At 40.6% G+C, this 26,566-nt stretch overlaps 1 protein-coding gene across 1 annotated transcript in view; it reads right to left on the bottom strand.

Annotated features, from left to right (window-relative positions):
* Nucleotides 1–26,566, bottom strand: part of saxo4 (stabilizer of axonemal microtubules 4) — a 112,894-nt gene that overhangs the window by 19,923 nt on the left and 66,405 nt on the right. The window contains exons 9-11 of the mRNA XM_063063198.1: nt 23,206–23,292; nt 6,528–6,713; nt 2,385–2,479 (exon numbers count right to left, since the gene is read on the bottom strand). Of these exons, the coding sequence (XP_062919268.1) occupies nt 2,385–2,479; nt 6,528–6,713; nt 23,206–23,292 (368 nt within the window). The remainder of the gene's footprint in view (nt 1–2,384; nt 2,480–6,527; nt 6,714–23,205; nt 23,293–26,566) is intronic.

The following is a 26,566-nucleotide window of genomic DNA, read 5'->3' as shown; positions in this document are numbered from 1 at the left end:
AGCCTGGGTGAATTGAGAACATTCCATCACACTGCTGACTTGTGCTTTATAGGTAAAAATAGGTACAGAAATATCAAGAGTGAATTACTCACCACAGAATACCCAGCCTTAACCAGTTTCTGGTTGATGGTAACCCCGGGATATTACTGGTGGAGGATGTAACAGTGGCAATGTTACAGTGACAATGTCATTAAATGTCAAAGGGATTTCATCAAATTTCCTTTTGTTGTAGATGGTCATTCCCTGTCACTTCTGTGGCACAAATTTTACATGTCATTTATCTTTCCAAGCCTGCATCCTTTCTAGATACTTCTGCATGTGGTCATTGATCACTTAAGTTGTTGAGGTATTGCAGAAGAAATTGAGTATTGTAGAATCACCACTTCCGGCCTTTGTGATGGAAGAAGGGTCAGTGATAAGGCATTGGTTGGATCCCAAGCATAATCCTAAGGGAATCCTCTGACTGGGATTATTAACCTCCAAAAAGCATAACTATCAGCTTTTGTGTGTAGTTTGATTCTGACAATCAGAGTGTTTTCACTTTGATGCCCATTGACCTTATTATCAGAGTCCTTTGATACCAAGGGCAGTTAGTCTCACCTAATCTCTATAAGTCATCACTTTGCTAGATGTTTGGATCAAGGCTGTAATAAGTTTCAAAGTTCAATGTTCAAAGTAAATTTATTATCAAATTAATATATGTCACCATATAGAACGCTGAGATTAATTTTCTTGTGGCCATACTCAACAAATCCATAATAGAATAACCATAACAGAATCAAAGAAAGACTGCATCAACATGGACATTCAACCAGTGTGAAAAAGATAACAACAAACTGTGCAAATACTAAAAGAATGAAATGATAATAATTAAATAAATAAGCAATAAATACCGAGAACGAGATGAAGGGTCCTTGAAGGTTGTGGGAATATTTCAGTGTGGGGGAGTGAAGTTATCCCCTTTGGTTCAAGAGTCTGATGGTTGAGGGGTAATAACTGTTCCTGAACCTGGTGGTGTGGGACCTGAGGCTCCAAATCATTACTGATTTACCCTGGCGTCAGTCAGCACTTGATATGACACCTGCCATTATTTTGTTGAATACTACCTGGGTAGTATTTAGCCAGACTGGATTTGTTCTATATTTTGTGAACAGAACATAGCTGGGCCATTTTCCCCATTGTGCCTATACACTAGTGTTGTGACTATATCCTGTACAAAACAGCCTGGATTGAGGAGCAGCTAGGTCAGAAATGTACAGCACCTGGGACATCGACTGGTCTCTTAGCATTTGCTGTATTCAGTGTTCTCAGATGTTTCTTTCTCCCAAGTAAGATAAATCAAACAGGCTGATGTCTCACTTCTGCAAGAGTGGGAATCTCAGGACAATAGTAAAATGGATCAACTATTCAGTACTCCTGGCTGAACATGGCTACAAATGCTCCACCCAGCCTCTTCTTTACTGCCCTCTATCCTGCCATACAAATCTTCATCCCCACAAAACAGTTAGCAATGCACAACCATTCCCCAAAACCTTACATGGCAAAGCAGTATGTTTTCTAACTTTATCTCCATTTTCTCAAAATTTATCTCAAAATTTGCCTTGTTTGCTCGTCATATTGAAACTGTATTTTTAACAATCTATTCCACATTTTGGATGAAATATCTTTTTGAAGTGCAATTTTGCCTGGCACTAGTACTTAAGAAAGTTATATAATTATACGTTGCAACTGTGTGTTGACTATTCATGTTAAATTGTTATGGGTTTTACTGTTTTATCATGTCTTTATCATATTGTCTCTGATTGTCTCTATTTTCATTGATAGAAAAGGCTTAAGAATATATTGGCCGAACACAGGCAAATGAAACTGGTGGGCATCTTAGTCAACATGGACAAGTTAGGCCAAAGAGCCTGTTTCCATGATGTATGACTCCATGACTCTAAACACAGTCACCCCAGCTTTATTCATACTCTAAGCATATACTGCTGGTAAATCTGGAACAATTTTATCAACCTCTAGTAATTTGTTAATTCTGGCATCTGAATAAAAAGTAGAACAACAATGAGTTGGTAACAATGGGTGATACCAGTACCTATCCTTCTATTAAAAGAGAGTAATTATTTTAAGTTCCTGAAGCCCTTAGGTCTGCTAATATTCATTTCTCTTTGGAGTGGTTTTGTAAGACTTGTCTTGCTCAATGCTTTTATTTCTTTGGCCATTATATAAAAAACCTAGGACAGAATCCATCCACCATCTCACCCCTTCCAATACCAATGAATGAGGCCTCCCACAGGCAACATAAGATGGTAACATCTATATTCTGTTAACATGCTGCATTGTAAAACATTTTACTTATCTTTGTATTTTCTCACACAGGGACTCACCAAAGTTTATAATTTGTCAGGAATCTGTCAGTATCTGTTGCACTCTTGGCTGGATATACATAACCATTCTCATTGCTGGTGAATCCGGTGGATTCCTGAAATTGAGGAAAAGGTCAGAAAATTCCCTGCAGCAGGTGTTTTGAAGCATAATATTATTCAATGCTGGTTATAATATAGATCTGGCATATGTCAAACACACAAACCTATGACCTGTAAGTCAACCTTAACCTTGAATGAGAAATGGATCTTGGAGGTTTAGGGGCAAAAAAAAACACACAAAAGTATATGAGCTCTTTTAGAAAACCACAAGTGTTTAACAGAGGTTTCAATATTTATCCATTTGGAATTTGTTATTTAATTTGGCCATTTACAATTTTTCTTGAGCTACAGTATTTCTTTCTTGGTCTGAAGGATTTGTAAGTAATACTGCTAATAAGAAATCTGGATTATAACATTGAACTTATAGTTTCTGCAGCCTCTTCTATTAATAGTCTTTACATGGGCAAGTAGATGAAAGGATGATAGTAATTATGGATCTATAGCCCAATTAAATCATACCTTCAGAGAAAGATGAGAAAAAAAGAGAAAAGAATTATGAAAAAAAAACTACAAAGATTTTAGAACCAGATGGTACACACGAATACATGGGCATACAAATGGAAGCAAATGAAGGCTACTTGGCTCCTTGACTCAATAAGATTACAACCTCATCCTCACAATTGTTGCCCACCCTCAGTAGTTTTTCAGAATCAGAATTAGGTTTAATATTACTAACATATGTTATGAAATATGTTGTAAAATTATCAAGAATTGTAACACGACCTGAGATTAGTCAAACATTCTAACTTTTCAGGAGATTTCTGAAGAAACTGTTCTCAGAATTCACCTATTTCTGTCCTAAATGAGCAGCCTCCTCTTTTCAACTAGTGACCACTGATTCCACATTCTCTCATAAGGGCAAACATCTTCTTCACATCCACTCTGCCAAGACTCCTCTGGGTCTTAAATGTTTCAATTAAATTCTTTCTCACTCTTAATCTCCAGCCGACAAAAGCCTAAGTTACCTGACCGTTCCCATAAGACAAGCTACCAGTTTCAAAAGTTTAAAAGTTCTAAGTTCAAAGTAAGTTTATTATCAAAGTACGTATATGTTACCGTATACTACCCTGTGGTTCATTTTCTTGCAGCCATTCATGGTACCACAAAGAAATACAGTAGAATCAATGGAAATCTACACACAAACAAAGATCATCAGACAACCAATGTGCAAAAGAAGATAACTAGAACAATGGCATATTGGTATGGCTAGCAGAGCTGCTGTCTCACTGTTCAAGTGACCCAGGTACAATCCTGCCCTCTGGTGTTGTCCATGTGGAGCCTGTATGTTCTATCTGTCACTGTGATGGTTTCCTCTAGCTGCTCCAGTTTTCACTCACACTAATATGTCACCTCCTACATCATACAGTGACCTTTGATGCTACATCATTTCAAATGCTTCTCAACATCACGGGACAGTATATCCAACAACTCCTCTTTACCACAGCAAATATTTTTCCTTCAATGAACTTCAATAAAACTGTCAAGCATAATTTTCCTTTCAGTGTACCATATTGACCTTGCCTGAGTACCTATGATTCAGTCAACTACTGCCTTAGTGTCAAGGACCTTGCCGCTTTCGTCTTTGCTTGGATCAAGACTGTTATGTAAGCTAGAATCAAATAGTCCTGATGAAACCTGAACTGCGAATCAGTGAGTAGATTATTGGTGAGGAAGTACCTTTTGATTATATTGTCAAAATGGCTTCCATCACTTTTCTGATGATTGAGAATAGGTGAAATGAGCAATAATGATTGGAATTGGATTTGTCACCTTTGTAAAAAGGACATGCTTGGTAATTTTCCATACTTTCAAATGAACGTCAGTGCTGTGACTTGCCTGGAACTGCTTGGCCAGCGTTTTGGCAAGATTAATAAGGGCAAAACTGGTATGAAATACGATAGCAGATAGAATAAAAGTAAATTTTACAGGGGCTTTCAGAACTTCATTTGCATGAAATTTAGCTTACAGTAAATCATCTTACATGGATAATAAACTGCATAATGGTAACTAAGAAGACTTTTTTAACTTCCGAAACCATCAGATACAACATTCAAGCAACTGAATAAATTGACATGCAATCAACATGCTAAAAGTTGCAGCAAAGCCACCTAAATCTGTTGTAACTATATGTTATAATTATGTGGTTTTGTTAGTTTTTTCAGTCTTGGTTGTTTTGTGATATCACACCGGAGGAAATATTGTATCATTTCTTAATGCATGCATTACTAAATGACAATAAAAGAGGACTGCGTGTCTTCATAACCTAATCTAAATCTGCATTTCATTGTTTTTGCAATAGCAGTTTATAAGGTATATGCAACTGAATACAACTGTCCAAAATAAGCCAGGAAGCGTATAATTCTTATTTCTTGAGGCACAGTGAAATAGCAGAATTATACTGTTCACACACTTCCAAATATCGTACTTATTGGTTTGTAGAGGACATAACATTTGAAGGTGTAGTGAATTGTAAGGAGGATTGCTACAGGCCTCAAAGATATATTACTAGGCTTGTTGAAAAAGCATACAGGTGGCAAATAAAATTTAATGCTGGAGTAGTATGTAAAGCACACTTTAAAATTTTCCAGGTCATTGGCAATGCTATAAAATTTCTGCTTTAACAGATAAGCGTGCAGTACCTCTGGTCACATCACTGAACTCCGCAAATGACAGAAAAGTGTGTTTAATATGTTTCAATGTTTTTTCATAACTTTAATGAGATGTGGTAAGAAGCATTCCAGATATATGAATCATTCCAGTAACTTTCAGAAATATTAACAGTAATGTAATGGCTTTCTTGGAGTACATAGATGGCAAAGACAATGTTTTAATAATATAACCAGCTATGTGGCATAAAATATATCTGCATCTTTGAGGTATTCCCTTAATAGGAATTCAATCTGATAGTTGGTGTGTTTGTAAAGAACAGAAGCATTTCTCATAAATGGATCAAAAGACTGATGTCATATAACTGTTATTTTTTTTCCAGGGATGTAAGAAAGTTCTAGGAAAGAATCATCCAGCATTGGCCACTGATCCCATCACATTGATACAGGTATAAAAAAGTTACACACAGGAATAGAATTCTCTACTGCATCCTTTTAAGCTCTTTAATTAGCTGCATGTTACATTGCATAGAATGTTTCCATGTATCAAACTGGAGAGTTTAGAGTTCTGAATCACCAGCATCAGCAGGTAAATTGAAGGACCAAGATCTTCTGAATGCAGAATTAAATATAGAATTAAAGCTAAGAATTTGTATCTCAACAATCAAGTAACAGGGCTGAGAAACACAGAAATACTAAAAGCTGGGGTTAAACTACTAGGAAGAAAGTACTGGCTTGTGATTGACAACAAACATTTGTACTTCTGGATAAACTACCAGACTATGCATATTTTTAATATACAGACTTCAGGTAAGACCAGCACGTCTTAAACCAGCTCATAACTTAAACATTTGAGTAACATGCACATAAGTACTTAGCATGCATGTGTGCAAGTATAGCAATAATCTTACATTATACCTTTTTTTTATGATCCTTGAGATGTTTGAGCATATCCTTTTCATACCCAACTTGTATTTGCTCCAACATGTTTAGTTCAACCAACTTCCTGAATAAAATATATCTGCTATAGACGAAGCCAACTCAGTGAATTAAGCCTCGAGGCCTGTATATTTAAAGTTAAGTCTGGAAGCTCAGTTCCTCCCAGAGCTGGGTTGAAGGGTTTAGATTATACCTCAGAATTTAAATAGACTGAATTGCCACAACAATTTTGTCGTTGTACTCCCTTTCCTGAGGCATAAAAATACTTCAGCTGGGAAGTTTGGTGACATTAAAAATGCTAGAGAATTCTCTTACCTTCCTGTGCCACATTTGCCTTTCAAAAAAATCATAAAGAAATATTTCATTGGTCATTTGTTTCGATAATGCTTCTCAAGGTTTAGTGTGTGGTTGAGAACTGCTACATTAACAACTATTAGTGACCACATTCTATTGCACTTAATCCAAAGTTTGACACTGAATGGGAAACTGCTATTCTTACCTGACTTCCAATGTCAAGGCGACCAGACAGTTTTGCCTGCAATGGTTTACGCTCTGGTTTTATGTATGTCAATGAATTGATACTGCTTGGATCATTAAGATAAGTTCTGTGAAGGTATTCAGCAGGGTCTTCCTTCTTTATCTTTGCTATCTTATCAGCGGGAAGATTATGAAGTTTGCTTGGTTGCTGTTAAGAAAAAGTAATACTATTATGAATTCTGAATACACTTACTGCTGAAGACTTTAATTGCTGAGCAGGAATTGGTATAGTAAATATTCGAATAGCCTTAATGCTTTGATAATATGCATTTCTTGGCAAAATAGATAGCACATATTTATTTGTGATCAACAAACAATTTGGAAATAGGAAAATATGCACTGAATGTAGAATTTAGAATTGGCAGTTTGAAAAAGAGTACAGTCGATGTTTCGGCAGGGTCTTGGCCCGAAATATCAACTGTTTATTTATTTCCATAGATGCTGCCTGACCTGCTGAGTTCTGGATTTCCAGCATCTACAGAATTTCTCTTGTTTGTAATTCTTGAGTATAATTTGGTTCCCAGAAATAAACATTACTTTCTTTCTTATCTTCCTTCTTTACTTCTCTTAAATAATTTTATTTATAGATGAGCCTAGAGAGTGAGTGCCAGCTGGATATTTCATTGCTGTAGATATATACAGTACCTGATTGTGCATGTAAGCACTTTCAAGATTCTATTCCTTCTGTACTAAGATACCAAGGAAACCATGACACATCTTCCACAATCTGGGCAGATCAGTTTGAGCAAAACAAATTTTGAAAATGTTTATCTCTTTTTATTAGTTCTACATTTAGCTTCTGATGCAATCATACATTTTAAGACACATGAATCAAGATATAATGAAAATAGACATTGGAACATGGTCAAGAGATGGGTTGAGGAATGCACACAAGATATGAATTCCAGTGTAATCAATGGGAAAAAAAACTTGATTTATTTAAAAAGAACTTTGCAGTCCTTTCTCTATACATGGATGCACTAAAGCTCAACTGCATTTCCAAATTGCTTGAGCAAATTCATTGGGCAAAGTAATCATCGGTGTTGAATACTTGTTGAGAGTGTGAAAAAAAAAGCTAAGGTCCACTTCTCCATACACCCATTCAATAAGAAACATGAGTCTTCTGGCTGGCTAATGTACTTTCAACCTTGCCAATTCAATATTACAATCTGTGAAAATTATACAAAAATGGGAACAATTCCCCAGATTGTTAATAAGATGTCCTATATATTAACCTGCATGCGATATTTCCATTGGCTCTGGCTGAATTCTTTAAAACTACTGCACTCTTATTTTCCCTGCAAGTCCTAACTTCTGGAATCACAAGACACGTGGCACCTCCACAACTGATAATGTCAAATGCCGTATACTTAACCCTTTTACACAAACTATTTTTTTATTTATTCTGATATGGGTTCTGGACATTCCCAGCAAAGAATTTATTTTTCCATCTCTAATTATCTGTGAATAGTTGCAGTCCTTCAGGATTTAGACCCAATGATGCTGAAGGACTGGCAATATATATATCATTGAGAGATCAGCAATGGAAAGGGTGAGCAGTGTCAAGTTCCTGGGTGTCAACAACTTCAAAGATTTAGCCCAGACCCAACTTATTGATGCAATTACAAAGAAGGCACACAGCAGCTACATTTCATTAGGAGTTTCAGGAGAATTGGTATGTCACCAAAGACTCTTGCAAATTTCTACAAATGTACTGTGCAGAGCATTCTAACTGGTTGCATGATTGTCTGGTATGGAGGGACCACTGTACAGGATCAGAAAAAAAAATATATTTCTTATAGCAATTTATAATTTCTTATATATTATGCATTGCAGTGTTCTGCTGCCACAGAACAACAAGTAGCATTACATATACCAGTGATATTAAACCTGATTCTGATTATATTTTCATATGAGGATGGAATGCAATTTGCCGATGATGTTCCCATATATTTGCAACTCTCCTACTTCTTGGTGGTAGAGGTCACAGATTTGGAATATGATGTAAGAATAGCCCAAGAGAGTCCAGTAACTGCTGTGCATTTTATAGATGGTACAGGCTATAGCCATTGGCATTTGTGATAGACAGTGTTAAATAGTAAAATAGTGGATTGGGTGTTATCAAATGGTCTGATTTTCTTCAGAGATGTTGGGCCTGCACTCACCCAGACAAGTGAAAAATATTCCAAGTACTCCTGTCTAATGCAGAGTAAAAAGTGGAAATTCATTAATTGAGAAGACAGAATACAAAACTCATTCACTGCCTCTGACTGGGGCTAAATTTCTGGGTGTTCTTGAGCAAATGAACAGCTGCAGAATAATATGGCAATTCCCAGGCCATGTAAGTGAAAAGCTTTCAGCACATAGTTCAGCTTTGCATACTACGATTAAAACACCTACCTTGTTATTCAGTTTAATAATCCTATATCTTTGCCAGCTTTTTCTTAAATCCAGACCTATATAGGAGCATAATGTATAATGTACAGTAGAAGTTCTTGGTACAGCACAATAAAGTAGTTCCCTATCTGTGTCTGTCTAGAATACCTTCTTTGGGAGCTATATAAAAACCAATTATAGTCATGCAGAGATTGCTTGATATGGTTTTAGTACTGAAGGGAGACATAAACAGTTATGGTGTAATCAGTATTTGAGATGAACATGCTACATGTTTTATTTGAGAAGCTAAAAGCTGGAATAAAAAAATAATCCATGCATACTTTATGAGGCAAGTGACTACGGATCTGTCAGTGAATGGGACTGAATGCTTTATGCAATTTGCATTCAGACAGTATCTCAAAATAGATACAAACCTGTAAGATCTTGACTTTATCCGCTCAGGGGATCTCCCATCCACTGCTACCAACCTTATAGTTCCCACACACCGCACTTCCCGTTTCTAGCTCCTACCCAAGATCCACAAACCTGCCTGTCCTGGCCGACCTATTGTCTCAGCTTGCTCCTGCCCCACCGAACTGGTTTCTGCAAACCTCGACACAGTTTTATCACCCCTTGTTCAATCACTTCCGACCTATGTTCGTGACACTTCTCACGCTCTTAAACTTTTCGATGATTTTAAGTTCCCTGGCCCCCACCGTTTTATTTTCACCATGGATGTCCAGTCCTTATATACTTCCATCCACCATCAGGAAGGTCTCAAAGCTCTACACTTCTTTCTGGATTCCAGACCTAATCAGTTCCCCTCTACCACCACTCTGCTCCGTCTAGCGGAATTAGACCTTACTCTTAATAATTTCTCCTTTGGCTCCTCCCACTTCCTCCAAACTAAAGGTGTAGCTATGGGCACCCGTATGGGTCCTAGCTATGTCTGCCTTTTTGTTGGGTTTGTGGAACAATCTATGTTCCGTGCCTATTCTGGTATCTGTCCCCCACTTTTCCTTCGCTACATCGACGACTGCATTGGCGCTGCTTCCTGCACGCATGCAGAACTCGTTGACTTTATTAACTTTGCCTCCAACTTTCACCATGCCCTCAAGTTTACCTGGTCCATTTCCGACACCTCCTTCCCCTTTCTAGATCTTTCTGTCTCTGTCTCTGGAGACAGCTTATCCACTGATGTCTACTATAAGCCTACTGACTCTCACAGCTATCTGGACTATTCCTCTTCTCACCCTGTCTCTTGCAAAAACGCCATCCCCTTCTCGCAATTCCTCCGTCTCCGCCGCATCTGCTCTCAGGATGAGGCTTTTCATTCTAGGACGAGGGAGATGTCTTCCTTTTTTAAAGAAAGGGGCTTCCCTTCCTCCGCTATCAACTCTGCTCTTAAACGCATCTCCCCCATTTCACGTACATCTGCTCTCACTCCATCCTCCCGCCACCCCACTAGGAATAGGGTTCCCCTGGTCCTCACCTACCACCCCACCAGCCTCCGGGTCCAACGTATTATTCTCCGTAACTTCCGCCACCTCCAACGGGATCCCACCACTAAGCACATCTTTCCGTCCCCCCCCTCTGCATTCCGCAGGGATCGCTCCCTACGCAACTCCCTTGTCCATTCGTCCCCCCATCCCTCCCCACTGATCTCCCTCCTGGCACTTATCCGTGTAAGCGGAACAAGTGCTACACATGCCCTTACACTTCCTCCCTTACCACCATTCAGGGCCCCAAACAGTCCTTCCAGGTGAGGCAACACTTCACCTGTGAGTCGACTGGGGTGATATACTGCGTCCGGTGCTCCCGATGTGGCCTTTTATATATTGGCGAGACCCGACGCAGACTGGGAGACCGCTTTGCTGAACATCTACGCTCTGTCCGCCAGAGAAAGCAGGATCTCCCAGTGGCCACACATTTTAATTCCACATCCCATTCCCATTCTGACATGTCTATCCACGGCCTCCTCTACTGTAAAGATGAAGCCACACTCAGGTTGGAGAAACAACACCTTATATTCCGTCTGGGTAGCCTCCAACCTGATGGCATGAACATCGACTTCTCTAACTTCCGCTAAGGCCCCACCTCCCCCTCGTACCCCATCTGTTACTTATTTTTATGCACACATTCTTCCTCTCACTCTCCTTTTTCTCCCTCTGTCCCTCTGAATATACCTCTTGCCCATCCTCTGGGTCCCCCCCCTCCGTCTTTCTTCCCGGACCTCCTGTCCCATGATCCTCTCGTATCCCTTTTGCCTATCACCTGTCCAGCTCTTGGCTCCATCCCTCCCACTCCTGTCTTCTCCTATCATTTTGGATCTCCCTCTCCCCCTCCTACTTTCAAATCCCTTACTCACTCTTCCTTCAGTTAGTCCTGACGGAGGGCCTCGGCCTGAAACGTCAACTGCACCTCTTCCTACAGATGCCGCCTGGCCTGCTGCGTTCACCAGCAACTTTGATGTGGGTTGCTTGAGATCTTGATCAAGCTTTTTCGATGCATAGTGACTTATGGCTCTCTCAAGTTTAGTGATTCTGTTATAAAATGAGTGGTGTGGCAACATTCATTTTGGATGTTATTACCCCTTCAAACAAAAAAAAACCAGTATGGCTTTCAGAGGGAAAGTCATCAGCTGTTTGTCTCAACCCACCTGCACGTGCATGATATGAGCTCACCTCTCTGCTGCATAGTCCTTGCAGGCATCTAACCAGCTTTAGGAAGTTCTGGAGAAAGTCTGGAACTTTGGCCTTCAGATGGCCATATAAGTGCAGTTATTCTGAAATATGACCTATAATGTCTACGAAAAGAAGCCCCGTCATACAATATTATAGTTTTTCTGGTTCTATGTTATAATGCACAATTAAATGAATGATAATTTCCACTGGAGGAGTTCCAGGAGTTTGCCAGGGAGATCACAGATCTGGGGCCTTCCACTAATTCTCTAAGCTGTCTCAGCTATGCTTCCAGGTTCTAATACTGAACACCACATGGAAATGGGAATGGTACTGTAGAATGGAGGCAGTAGAAATGGCAGTTGCTGGGATCAGGAACAACAAGCAATCTTGCTGGAGGAACTCAGCAGCTGAGCAGCATCTGCTGGGGGAAAGGACTTGTCATTGTTTCGGGCTGAAAGCCTGCTTCTCTCCTGATGTAGGGTTTCAATCCGAAGTAACAACAGTTCCTTCTCTCCCACATGTGCTGCTCGAGCTGCTGAGTTCCTCCAGCAGTTTGTTAGTTACATGGGGACATGGAAACCTGAGTGAATGTTTAAATGTGCAGAGGTAGTTCCTTAGTGTAATTTCAGAAGTACAGTAGTTATTATTGCTGCTGTGATCCAACATACAGGGGGCAGAGTTTGATCAGCGCCTTTGTCTTTCGTTCATTCGTTATGTGCCATGCTATATGACATAGACGATCATGGGATCATGACCATGATTGTTCTTGGCAAATTTTTCTACAGATATTGTTTGCCATTGCCTAGGCAGTGTCTTTACAAGATGGATACCCCAGCCATTATCAATACTCTTCAGAGATTGTCTGCCCGGCGTCAGTAGTCGCATGGCCAAAACTTGTGATAAGCACCAGCTGCTCATACGACTGTCCACCACCTACTTTTGTGGCTTCACATATCTCTAATTGAGGGGCTAAGCAGGTGCTATAAGATGACCTGCAGGCTAACAGAGGAATGGATGCCTTACACCTCCTTTGGTAGAGACACAACTCCACCCCGCCACCCCTTTAGGTTTAAAATCTCACTGTCTCAGACTACCAGGGTGCCAGAGGCTTTGCCAATCTTCAGATCCCCATAAAAAAGATGTTGGCTGGAAATAATTACAGCTAGTGTTAAGGCGGTTCACAGTCAACATACATGTCTTGCAATGGTAGCCAAAGGAACTTTAATGAACTGAGTGAAGCTATCATCAATTTGCTGTTCATGAACCTAAGGAGGATATCTGCTCTTTCAGTGGCAGGTGGGAAGCAACAACACATGCTCTGTCTGCCTTACAGAGTGGCTGCAGGGAGAAATGAACAGATAGTCAGAAACCCTTATTGCAGTGATAGATCACAGGATGGAAGCCTCATCCATTTTCTTGCAGATGAAGAGACACCCCATGACCACTGAACAACAATATTGCCAAAAGGCGTCCATAGCTATCTCCACCAGGAGTGAGAAGCTCCATCTGCTTAAACAATCAACAATAAATCTCATGCTTGTGCTAAAAATATCAGGGCAATGGCACACTCTGAAAATAATCCTAGTGAACTATATCAGTGATAAACTAAATTAGATGCTTTATCCTGACCCATCACACTAAAAAAGTTCACAGCCAAGCAATTTCCCCAGGATTGTCATGTCGATCATCAGGGAGTATATGGGAGCTTGAGAAAATTTTAAAACGTGCTAACAAAAGTTACAAAATGTAATTAGGCAACATACATCAAAGTTGCTGGTGAACGCAGCAGGCCAAGCAGCATCTATAGGAAGAGGCGCAGTCGACGTTTCAGGCCGAGACCCTTCGTCAGTTGCATAGGGACATGGAAGCCTGAGTGAATGTAAATCTACATTTACATTATGCGTTCATAAGCCCGTTTACATTCTACATTTACAAGCCTGTAAAAAATAAACCTACATTGCTAGCTAGTATTTTGGGCCAACAAATTATAGAATCATACAGCAAAGAAATTGTCACTTCATCCACTGAGCTCATAATGAGCACAAAGCACCAAATCACATTCATCTTACATTAATCATTTTTTTCATTCTCCCAATATTTCCATCATCTCCTCCCATCCCCAAAGTTCTACTACCTACCTTCACATTGTGTGCAATTTACATTGATTTATTAACCTACCAAAGTTCACTAGGTTCATTCCCTCAAGCTCCCCCAATACCACCATGAATTCTGGACAAAGCCAATGACACTGGGAAAGGCCTGCAACCACAGTCAACCACAGGTCTCTCACCAATCCCCATCCAATTGAACGGAAGGACCATGACGGACCTGGTTTACCGATTAATGCCAACCACTCACTGACGCAAAGGCTGGGATATTCGAACTTCCAGCAATAGGCTATGGGATTGATTTCCTCTGTGAGAAGACGATGGCAGGGTTAGTACCCAGCAATTGCCTTGTTACTGGTGATACAGCCACCTTCTGAATTGAAATGAAGGTAAATTACAATGTTTACTCCAGTAACTGGTGATCTATGGATAAACAGATCAGGCTCAACAACTCCTTATTCAGCTGGTTCCTTCAGGTCATTTGAGTCCACCTTAATGCAGATACCGTCATGCTGATACTCTCCAAGAACATTAAACTTCCCCAAAGGCTACTTCTGCACACTTAAAATCAATTGAAATCAGAGATAAAATGGAGCAATAATAAGTAAAAAATAGTAAATGCCAAATCATACCAAAATACAAATATCAGATTACTACACTTGAATACAATGAATAGATTCCAACAACAAACTTCTTAGTGATTATCTAATGAAGCATTCATCTTTAATAAACTCAGGAAATCACATATCCTGCCTGCACAGGTTATAGTTTTATTAGCTATTACATCATTGAAAAAGAGTAGAAGAGCATGTGGTCCATCAGGTCCATATTGGCTTCCAGCAGAGAAAGCCCATCAGTTTCATTACCCTTTTCCCAAAGCCCTGCAACTTATTCTCTCTCACATGCCCACTGACTGCTCTTTGATTCTTTTGCTGCTTACCTAGTTTGAGGGATACTTTACAAAAGCCTGTTAAACTACCAGCTTGTCTCTGAGGTGTGAGAGAAAGACAGAGCATCTGGAGGAAATGCACATGGTCACAGAGAACATGAAAACTCCACATAGACAACGCCAAAGGAACAAACCCAGATCCCAGCAGTGCTTGCACTTGCACAACAATGTCATTGTCCATGTAAATGTGTGATAATAGCATAGCCTTACTGGTATGATTTCCAAATATCTAATGAAGCTTACAAGCCAGAGCTTCATAAAGTTCAGTGGCAAAATGCAAAGCAGCATTCCACGGGTATGCTTTGAAAAATGAAAAACTTTCAGAAGCTTTTTTCCCCCTTGACACTTAACACTGCATTATTGAAACACAGTGTCACAAGATATATCATCGGATACCTTTCATTCCATTCCATAAAAGCAGTAGCACTATTCACTTGAGGAGATGTTACTGGTCTTTGAAGTAGGCCTGTTCTTCACAGATAGCTTATTCCATCAATAATAAATACAGTATTCATTACAGCTATGTTAAGTATTATTTGGGAGGAAAATAAGGCTGCAGACAGGAGTTGTAGAGCTGCTGATGAATCTATGAGCAGACTCAGCATTAGTTTGATAGAATTACAGCTTTAAACACATATTGTTCTTTACAAAGTTATGTATTTGATGTTGTTTGCATTTTTCAGTGTGCATGACTGAAATGGGAGCGTGGTGTTGGAGAAAAGGATATGATGCTGAAAGCTGACTGAAGACTGGCATTTGGCATCACAGAGAGCGTCTGCAGCTTTATCTCCAGCTGCCTTTGGTTCATCAAACACCACAACTGATTTATTTATTCCACATGAGATAATTAAGCAGTGTCAAGCTGGGCTGTAAAACAAAATAATTCTGCTTGTTCAATTGGGCAGCTGATGATAGACAAAGTTTACCCGACTCAACTTTATATCATTTAGCTCAGCAATTCTACAGCAAAAGATTTTGCTTTTTTTTGGTGTTTTCAAACAATGCATCTTCAATTCCTGGAGGTATTTGAAATTGCTGGATACCATGTGGGACATTGTCTGGGAATTTATCATCACACTTAATTTTTCACGCTGCCATAAAACCTAAATATCATTCATGTTAAATTAGTGATGTGTGAAGGATATACCGTGTGTGCTACTTTGGAAGTTGACACAAGCATGATAGATATAAAATTGGGTCTTATGTTATATGTATGCACCGGAAATTTCTCTGCTTCTTCCTCATGCCAAATCTGACAGAGGAAGATAGATCATCGTTCACTTGTAATGAGTTGCTACAAAGGGGTATTTGGATCACAGCAACCAGTAGATAAATCAGACCTTCAGCTGCTGAGGAATCAGGACTGCAAGAAATGCTCTGGGACTTCAGGAGGTAGTTATGGGGTCAGGATAAGGATGTGTTCCAGCTTGCGACAAGCAAATGGACTATCAAAGAATGTCTGCAGTTCGACAAGCACAGTGGAGTTGAATTCAAGTATAAGGAAATTCTCTAGAATGATTCTACCTGTTGAAAGATATATGCACCAGAGCACAGTAGCAGTTGGCACTTATCCTATGAAGCCTTGCTTCGGCATTGGTGATCCATGCCATAAATGGAATTTGAACAAATTATATCAATTGTGCAGTGCTTGCTATTTTGTTGTGCTGCTGCACAAGGTCATACATACAAGGGGTGATTTATAAGTTCATGGCCTGTGGTAGGAGTCAATCTTAGAAAACCTAGCACATTTATTTTTCAACATAGTCCCCTCCTACATGTACACACTTAGTCCAGCAGTCGTGGAGCATACGAATCTTGGACCTCCAGAAAGTGTCCACAGATGGGTGATTGATAAGTTCGTGGCCTAGGGTAGAAGGAGATGAGTTATACAGCTCTTGTTACATGCACGTGCAGGTCAACTCTTTGAGTGATAGTGCAGAAAGTTTGAAGTTAATAACTCATCTTCTTCCACCTTAGGCCACAAACTTATCAATCACCCCTCGTAGACTTATTGCCCAACATGACACACGTAACAGTATCCATGAGCTTTCAGCAACTTGGGGTTTGATTTTATTCATTTATACAAAAAGTTGCAGCTACTCCCAAAAATTATTAACCTGAATTTTTCCCAGACAAAGCATCCAAGCATGATCTTGGCCACAAATGACATTCATGCTGTTTCCCAGAAGAAGCCACTTAAAACCATTCATGTAGAGGATTGCATTAACAAGGTTTTCTATGGGCAGCTTGATAAAATTAACAAGGTTAAAAAACATATCAGTTTTGTCAACTTAAATGCGATAAGTAAAGCACAGTGATCATTAGTATTCCTAATTTGGTATCTGCAATGTATGAATCAATTTCTTTTACAGCAATGACCAAGCTCCCCACCCTCTGAGCACTACGTATTGATCTGTTGTCTGTGCATGCACTGTTGTCTACACACGTGCATTGTTTTCTCTGTCTCCCTCTCTCACTCTCACTGAATTTAAAGTGAAAATAATGTGGTGATGCCTTCAGTTGGGAAAGTTGATGAATTTGATAGTGCTAATGAAGGCTGAGAGTCATATATCAAGAGGGGTGAAATGTATTGTAACACAAACAATGTGGAGATGCAAAAGAAAGCCTCTGCACTTGTTAGCTTAATGGGTACAAGTTCCTTACGCCAGCGGTCCCCAACCACCGGGCCGTGAGGAAACGATATGATTTGGCGATAGGAGTCAGCTGCACCTTTCCTCATCCCCTGTCACGCCCACTGTTGAGCCATTACGCATGCGAGGTCATTACAGACGCGTCATCCATATCAGCACGGGACGGAGATCAACTCCTCGAGCTTGCAAATGACGGCGGGCTGAAAAGTATGTTTGACATAACATCTCTGCCGGCATTCTGGATCAAAATCAAGGCTAAATATCCTGAGATAGCCAAGAAAGCACTGAAAACTTTGCTTCCATTTCCAACATATCTCTGCAATGAATGCAACGAAAACTAAATTGTGGAATAGACTGGACATTAGGAACCCTGTTCGAGTATCGCTGTCTCTCGTCACCCTTCGATAGGACCATCTTGTTGCAGGAAAACAATCCCAGGGCTCCCACTGATTCAGCGATATTGGTGTGTTGCAATGATTTTATATGTTCATATGGGGAAAATAAGTGCTGCATGTTTAATATCCAAATGATACTTAAAATGTTATGATGCTATTGACTTATATAACCATATAACAATTACAGCACGGAAACAGGCCATCTCTGCCCTTCTAGTCCGTGCCGAACGCTACTCTTACCTAGTCCCACCGACCTGCACTCAGCCCATAACCCTCCATTCCTTTCCTGTCCATATACCTATCCAATTTTTCTTTAAATGATAATATCGAACCTGCCTTTACCACTTCTACTGGAAGTTCGTTCAACATTTACTTCAAGCTCCCCTGATAATTGACTTATCACTATATTCATGCAAGGAAAATATGCGCTGTGTGTTTAATATTAAATTCGTTAGATAAACTCTTTTAGAAATGAAATTGAGTGTATTAGCTAATTATCATCTATATTCTGGTTGTGATTAACACCCTCCACCGAACAGAATCGCCAAAAATGATTTGTAGGAAAAAATCGTACACACATGCGCAAGTTACGCATGCGCACTGGTGCCCGTGCAAGGCTTCATGGTCATTGTAGTCTTTCTTGGGGAAACCCAGCATATTTGACTGCTACTCTTGCCCGCTGACAACACTTACTCCCCCCCCGGTCAATGAAATTGTTACAATTTTACAAAATCACTTGAGCCCTAAACCACTGGTAATAGCTGAGAGATTTATATTTTACAAAAGGAACCAGTCAAAAGATGAAAGCATTTCTGAATACATTACAGAACTGTGCAAACTTCTCCAGTACTGTGACTTTCGAGATGGACTTTCTGATACCTTAAGGGACAGGCTTATATGTGGCATGCATATTCAAAGCACTCAAAAGAGGCTATTAACCAAAAGAGACCTAACCTTAGAACAGGCATTGACCATTGAAATATTGTTTGAGACAGTAGCAGAACTACAAAAAAAGGTTAGAATATGAAATGCACAAAATGTCCCTGAATGGTGCAAAAGGCCAAAGATGTTATTGATGTGGCATATCCTCCCATGATACAAATGACTGTTTAGTTCAAAGAAAAAAATCTGCAGGAAGTGTCACAGACAAGGACACATAGAGAGAATGTGCAAGGCAGACAAAAAGCACAACTAAGTGAAAAGTCCCAAACATAAAACTAAGCAAATGCATAAAGTTACCAAATGTAAAACAGAATCAGACAACATAGAGTCTGACAAAGGTTAACTGTCATGCCTAGAACTGCATAGTATAACTGAAGCAGATCACAAAATCATCTGGATGACAATAAATGTGTCCAGAGTAAAACTGAAAATGGAGCTGCATACAGGGTCAGTTTTGTCCATAATTACAGAGGCTGACTACAACAGACTGTTTTCTAAGATACCAGTAGAGAAGACCAGAGTGATGCTAAAGACTTGCACAGGCAAAAAAATGTCTCCCAAAGGCAAACTGAAGGTAAGTGGGATGCATGAAGGCTAAACACAACAGTTAGAGCTTTGTGTATTGATAAGTGGAGGGTCAGCATTTTTCAGGCATGAATAGTATTAGTAAATTCAAAGGCATGAAGGCCAGAATGTAATTGGATGAAACAGCAACACTAAGATTCATAAAGCACATCCAGTGCCTTACTGCAGAGCTCAGAGGCATCTGGAATTCTCTCCAAGATTGAGTGGAGCAATTGGGTCATGCCCATTGTCTCAGTGATCAAGAAAGGGAAGGCCAGAGCCATTCACATATATGGGATTTTAAGGTGAGCATCAACCCTGTGCTGCATACTATGCAGTGTCCCCTGCCATGAACGGAAGACATTTTTGCATCTTTGGCAAGTGGGGAGAGGTTTACAAAGATTGACTTGTCACAAGCTTATCTGCAAATGGAGATTGAGGAGTCAAGCAGGAAGTTCCTCACCATCAACACTCGCTAGAGATTGTTCGAGTATCTCATCTTTGGCATCACATAAGCTCCAGTAATTTGGCAAAGAGCAATACAGCAAGTGCTCCAAGATGTCCCAGGAACACAATGTTACCTTGATGACATCATCATGACTGGCAAAAATGATGAAGAGCACTTCCAGAACCTTGGTGAAGTCCTTACAAGGCTGAGTGAGTATGGTCTGTGCACAAAGAGAGAGAAATGTGAGTTTTTCAAGAATTAAATTCTTATTGCGGACATGCCATTGACAAGCATGGCTTACGTAAGTCACAAGAGAGGATTGAAGCAGTGCTGCAGGCACCCAAACTGGGAAATGTTTCACAACTCAGGTCATACTTGGGTCTTGTAAATTACTACAATCCATTTCTCCCAAACATTGCTACAGTGCTGCATCCATTCAGCAGACTGTTACAAACAGGAGCAAAGCGGGAATGGTCAGAAAGGTGTGAAAATGCATTCAAGGAAAGAAAGAGACTAATAACATCAGATGAACTGCTCACCCATTATGGCCCATCCCTGTCCATCGGACTGGCGAGTGATGTGTCCCCTTATGGCATTGGAGCTGTTTTGTCACGCATTATGAAAGATGGATCTGAACACCCGATTACGTTTGCTTCAAGATCACTGATGAGCGCAGAAGGCAACTATGCACACATTGACCTTGAGGCTCTTAGTCTAGTATGGGGAATAAACAAGTTCCACCACTCCCTCTATGGACAAAAGTTTACATTAATAATAGATCACCAGCCCTTTGTATTCATTTTCGATCCCAGGAAGGGAACTCCAGTGATGACTGCTACCTGATTACAATGTTGGGCACTATTCTTAGGAGCCCACTCTTATGACATGGAATTCAAAGGTACCAAACAACACAGCAGCACTTACAGCTTGCAACAGCTTCCACTTTTGGCAACTGAAGAAGTAAAGTCTTCATTCTCTACCGCAGCAGAAGTGTTCCACACCGTATTGTGGACCAGTTGCTGGTAACAAATTCTGAAATACAAACAAAGCAAGGTATGACCCAGCATTGTCAAAAGTCTATGAAATCGCCATGCAAGGATGGCCAGCTCATGGTAACCCTATGTTTCCAGAGTTCTCAGGAAGATGAGACCAACTGTTGGTACGTCAAACAACACTGATGTGTGGATCTCGTGTTGTGGTTCCCTCTAAACTGTGCACCAGAGTGTTAGAAAATCTGCATGAAGGACACCTGGATACAGTCAAAATGAAGAGTCTTGCCCAGAGACATGTGTTCTGGCCAGGAATAGATAAACAGATTGAATACTTGGCCAAAAGCTGTTTGGGATGCCAAGAAGTTCAAAAATGCGCCCCCACAGGCACTATTACATCCATAGGAGTGACTGTCTTCATCATGGCAAAGAGAACATACTGACTTAGCCGGGCCATTCATGGACTCCATGTTTCCGATTGCTGTGGATGCTCATTCAAAGTGGCCGGTGGTTATACCAATGAAGTCAATCAATTCAGCAAAGACTGTACCCGCTCTGAGGACTATCTTCAGCAGCAATGGCTTACTAGAACAAATTGTGAGCGACAATGTAGCACAATACACGTCAGAAGAATTCCGACTGTTCATGAAGAAAAACGGCAACAGACATTTCAAGTCAGCTCGTCACCACCCAGCAACGAATGGGTTAGCTGAAAGGTTTATCCAAACCCTCAAGAAGTCCATTAAAGCAATGGATAAGGAGGACATTTCTCTACAGCACAAGGTAGACTAATTCCTATTTGTGTATTGGAACTCTATTCATGCGATGACAAATCATACACCTACAATGCTGTTCATGAACATGAATCTGAGATCTCACATAGACCTCCTGAAACCAGATCTACAGAGAGAAGTGCAGAATAAGCAGTTCAGCCATTTTCTAAGTGAAGCAGCAAGGAGCTTTGAGTTTAGACAGGAAATACTGGTGCGTGATTACTGAGAAGACAAGTGGACACCCAGTCGGATAGCTACAAGAACGGGATCACTGATGTAAACAGAGGATGTTGGAGATCAGACATGGAGATGTGGAGATGTCATGTGGAACAGATACAGGATGCTTAATCAAATAACACACCCTGAGTCAACTGCATCCAACAAGATGGACACATTAAAGTCACTGGATTTATCTCTCAGTGTGTGGCATGTGGCCAAGTGGTCAGGGTGTTGGACTAGCGATCTGAAGGTCGTGGGTTTGAGCCTCGGCTGGGGCAGTGTGTGTGTCCTTGAGCAAGGCACTTAACCACACAATGCTCCAGTCTACCCAGCTGAGAATGGGTACCGGCAAAAAATGCTGGGGGTTAACCTCGCGATAGACTAGCGTCCAATCTGGGGGGGGGGGGAAGTCTCGTACTCTCAGTCGCTTCACGATAGGCCACAAGGCTCCGCTCGTGACAGACTTTAATAAACTTGTCTCTCAGTGATGATGCAACAGAAATCGAAAACATTGTCCTAGACAAGACACCTACCAAACCTGATGCCACTTCATAGGCCTAGGGGAGCAACGAGAATGCTATTGTTAACAAGACACCTGTCAAACCTGATGCCACTCAATGGGTCCCGCGACACTACACTGAAAGAAACAGAGCACCACCCAAAAGACTGAACCTTTTGAACTGTGAAGTTAGTTATGAACTGTTATTGTGAAAGCATGTTTATTTGGAATATTGCTTATGAAAGGAAATTGAATGTTTTGTACATATACAGTTTTATGTTGCATTAATCTAAAGGGGGAGGAAGTGTAGTGTATGGATCTATTTCTTTTAGAGCAAGAAAAAGGGGGGACTCCCCCCCCCTTAGCATTATGTATTTATCTGTTGACTACGCATGTGCACTGCTCTCTCTCTCTCTCTCATTGCAATCTGACTACACCAGTTAAAGTCATCTCCTGCGTGTGTGCTTTTATTTAATTGATATGTAGTTGTGCATAGACACAACAGTGTCTTTTATGTTTGAAAAGCAAAGAATTTCATATGTTGGAAGTATGAAATAAATGCAAATAATACATTTCAACTACAAGATCAGCTGAAATATTTACTCTGTTTCTCTGTTCAGAGCTGCAACCTGATTTGCTAACCTGCTGAGTATTTCGAGCACTCTCTGTTCGTATGAACGATCATGCTTATTTATTTATTTGGTGACACAGCAAGGAGTAGGCCCTTCCAGCCCTTGGATCCACACCGCCCCAGCAGCCCCTGACAGACCTGATTAATCCTAACCTAATCACAGGACAACCTACCCAGTATGCCTTCGGCTGTGGGAGGACCTGGAGAAAAATCACGCATGTCACAGGGAGGACCTACAGAGACACGTTACAGAATGGCACTGGAATTGACTCCGAACTCCACAACACCCCGAGCTGAAAGAGCGTCATGCCTACCACTATACTAATGTGTTCTATTGGAGAAGAAAATATGAATTAAAATGAATATACCTACCAACCTGTGAATTGTATTAGTTGATGGAAACAGTACTTACAACTGTGTCCAATGACAGTCTGACTTCGTTTGTGAAACTGGTGCCTCTATTTGACCTATTTGCTATTGAAGGCAGAAATTCATCTCCCTGTGTATGAAAGAGTAAAGAAATATATCAATTTTACATGCAAGGAATCTACTTCTAAATGGACTTCTGTCAGTATTCAATATAGCTAAAAGATGTAAGCAAACTGATAATAATAAATATGAAATTCTACTGATTTGCTGCTGTCCTCCATTTCTGTCTATTTACTTTGATTTGCGGTATAGTGTTGATCTCAAATATTATGTGAAGTTGTCAGGCAAGATGAATGAATAATTGGTATGAATGAGAAACCTTACCATTACTAAATCCAGGATGTAGCATCTGGATTAACTGACATCTGCATGAAGTATTAAACACATCCACCAAGACTTCTTGGAAAAGTGTACATTTGACATTTTGGGCCTAGATGCTTCATCAGTCCTACTGAAGGGTCTCAGTCCGAAACATCGACTGTACTCTTCTCTATAAATGCTGCCTGGCCTGCTGAGTTCCTCCAGCATTTTGTGTGTGCTGCTTGGATTTCCAGCATCTGCAGATTTTCTCTTGTTCTCTTGTTTGTTTATTCCAACGGCTCCTCGAGATAGACTCTGAAAGCTTTTACAAATAATATCACAACTCAGGGAGCAGTCAAGCCTCTAATACTGAACTTAGGGTTATCAGCCATAAACCACCAGTTCCCATGTTAAGATTTATACTGAACAGGACAACCAGGAATTGATGATAAATGCAGTCTTAATGTACTATTTGATACACAGCATTAATTTTATCCTGACTAAAGAATTAAAAAGTAGAAAACTTTGTTTTTGATGGTAGGGGGCTGGAAAAAAAACATCAATACATTTGGAGATAGAGGGTCATGACCGGCTAGAAGAGCCTATCGCCATTCACGATTTCCTTCACCTTGAAATGACATTCACGTCCCGTAGTTGATTGATAGTGCATAGCCACAAAATGTAAGCAAACCACAAACAAGAGGAAATCTGCAAAAGCTGGAAATCCAAGCGACAAACACAAAATGCTGGAGGAACTCAGCAGGCCAGGCAGCATCTATGGAAGTAAGCACAGCTGATGTTTCCGACTGAAACCCTTCGGTAGGACTGAAGTACAGCCATAGTACTGGACATTCTCTGGTCCTAACACTCAGAATTCTGCAACACTGCAAAATTGAGTCGTATTGCATCTCCTATAGATGGACTATTACATCAATAAATGATAATACTCCTTCATAATATTTAAAGAAGAGCTAATAGTTATTCAGTATACCTGCACTAATAAAAATCATATTTACCTGTTGTTCCTCCTGGAGTTCATGCAATGCTTCCAAACTTGCTGAATTTGCATGAATCACATTGTGTTGCTAAAAACAATTCATCTTTGGAGCAGTATCATGAGACATTTCAATCTATCTATCTAGGTACCATATTCAATGCGGACTTTGGTGACCATGGTTTTCCATATAGATCTATCCTTCGTTTTTTGGATGACTTCTATTTCCTCGATGTGCAGCCACCTGGCTATGCTTTTGATGTACATAAGCCGAGGTCTTCCTCTAGGTTTGTTCCCCTCAATCTTTCCAGAGAGTATGAGTTTTTCTAGTTCATCTTTCTGCATGATGTGTCCCAGGAATCTGAGTTGTCTTTCTCTTATTGTTAGTATGAGTGATCGAACTGCTTGGGCTCTTCTGAGAACTTCTTCATTTGATGTGTGTGTAGTCCACGATATTTTTAACATTCTCCTGTAGAACCATAATTCAGCTGCTTCTAGTCTCTTTTCCATTTCTGGAGAAATGGTCCAGCATTCACTTCCATAAGTCAGGATAGAATAAATGTAGCACTGCAGTATTCTGTTTTTAGTGTACGTGCTCATCTTTCTGTCTGTTAATATGGTCTTCATTTTTTTGGAAAGCTTCTTTCGCCATTGCTTTTCTGTATTTGATATCAGTGTCACACCTGCCATTACTTGTTATTAGGCTGCCAAGATATTTGAATTTGTTGACTTGTTTGATGTTTGTATTTCTGATCTTGATCACACATTGTGGGATGTTTGTCTTTCTGGAGATGACCATGCTTTCTGTATTCTTGGTGTTGATTGACAGGCCTCTGCGATTACTTTCTGCTGCCACTATAGTGAGTAGTTCTTGAAGTTTTGTTTCTGAGTCAGCTATTAGTACGATGTTATCAGCATATCTGATGTTATTTATATTATGGCCTCCAATTGTGAATCCTTTGATATCTTTGATACTTCTCAAGATATTTTCACTATACCGGCTGAATGTGATAAAATAGCTATCTTCTTCTTCTTCTTTGGTTGTCCATCGAAATCCAATGACGACGTCCACTCCTTTAACGGTGAGATCTTTGATGACTATACTGTTTAATCCTGGACCCACAAGCTCGATTGCAGGTGGGACATGTATATGTGGTAGTGGTGGCTACTATGGCTGCATTTCTTCTGGCTCTCTTCTGCTGTCTTCTGGTTGTTCTTTCCATCTCCAGAGTACAAACCTGTCCCTACACAGCTGTCGACAAGTGGTACGGTCAGCAGCAACATCATCCAGGTCCTTGGGTCTGATCTTGCACTTTCTTAAAGCATTCTTCATCTGATCCTTATAGCGCTTCTTCGGCCCTCCAGCTGAGCATCGACCATGATGTAGCTGGCCGTATAACACTGCAGAGTAGCTGACATGGGGGCATCCTTATCACGTGCCCCAGCCACTGTAGCTGGCACTGGGTGATCATGGCCTCAATACTCCTGCAGTTGGTCTTTACAAGCATTTCAGTGTGAGGCACCTGCTTATGCCAGGTAATTCCCAGGATGCGCTGGAGGCAGCTTATGTGGAAGCGCTCCAAGGACTTGATGTGATGGCTGTAGGTTACCCATGCTTCACAGCTATAAAGGAGGGTGATGACACAGACCGCTTGGTATACGGCGACCTTTGTGGCAGGACGAAGGCTCCTGTTCTGAAAGACTCTGCGCCAAAGTCTCCCAAAGGCAGCTGATGCCTGTTTAATGCGGCTCTGGATGTCGTTGTCAATGCCGCTATCCTCAGAGAGAATGCTGCCCAGATATTTGAAAGATGGCACTACTGACAGCTTTCATCACCAACAGTGAAGGCAGGTAGAGTGGGTGGGACACTGGTACTCCACTGGCAAAACACTTCTGTCTTGGTGGTATTGACAGTCAGCCCCATCCTGCTGTACGCTCTCACCGCCACAGAAAGGACATTCTGAAGATCCTCTGGAGTATGGACCACAAGAGCACAGTCATCTGCATACTGCAGCTCCAGGACCTGCTCTCTATGGAGTTTGGTGGTTGC

This window comes from Mobula hypostoma, chromosome 11 (assembly GCF_963921235.1).
Source record: "Mobula hypostoma chromosome 11, sMobHyp1.1, whole genome shotgun sequence".
In the NCBI taxonomy this organism is placed as follows: domain Eukaryota; kingdom Metazoa; phylum Chordata; class Chondrichthyes; order Myliobatiformes; family Myliobatidae; genus Mobula; species Mobula hypostoma.
Note: the sequence above shows the minus strand (reverse complement) of the source record. Positions and strands in the feature narration are given on the sequence as shown.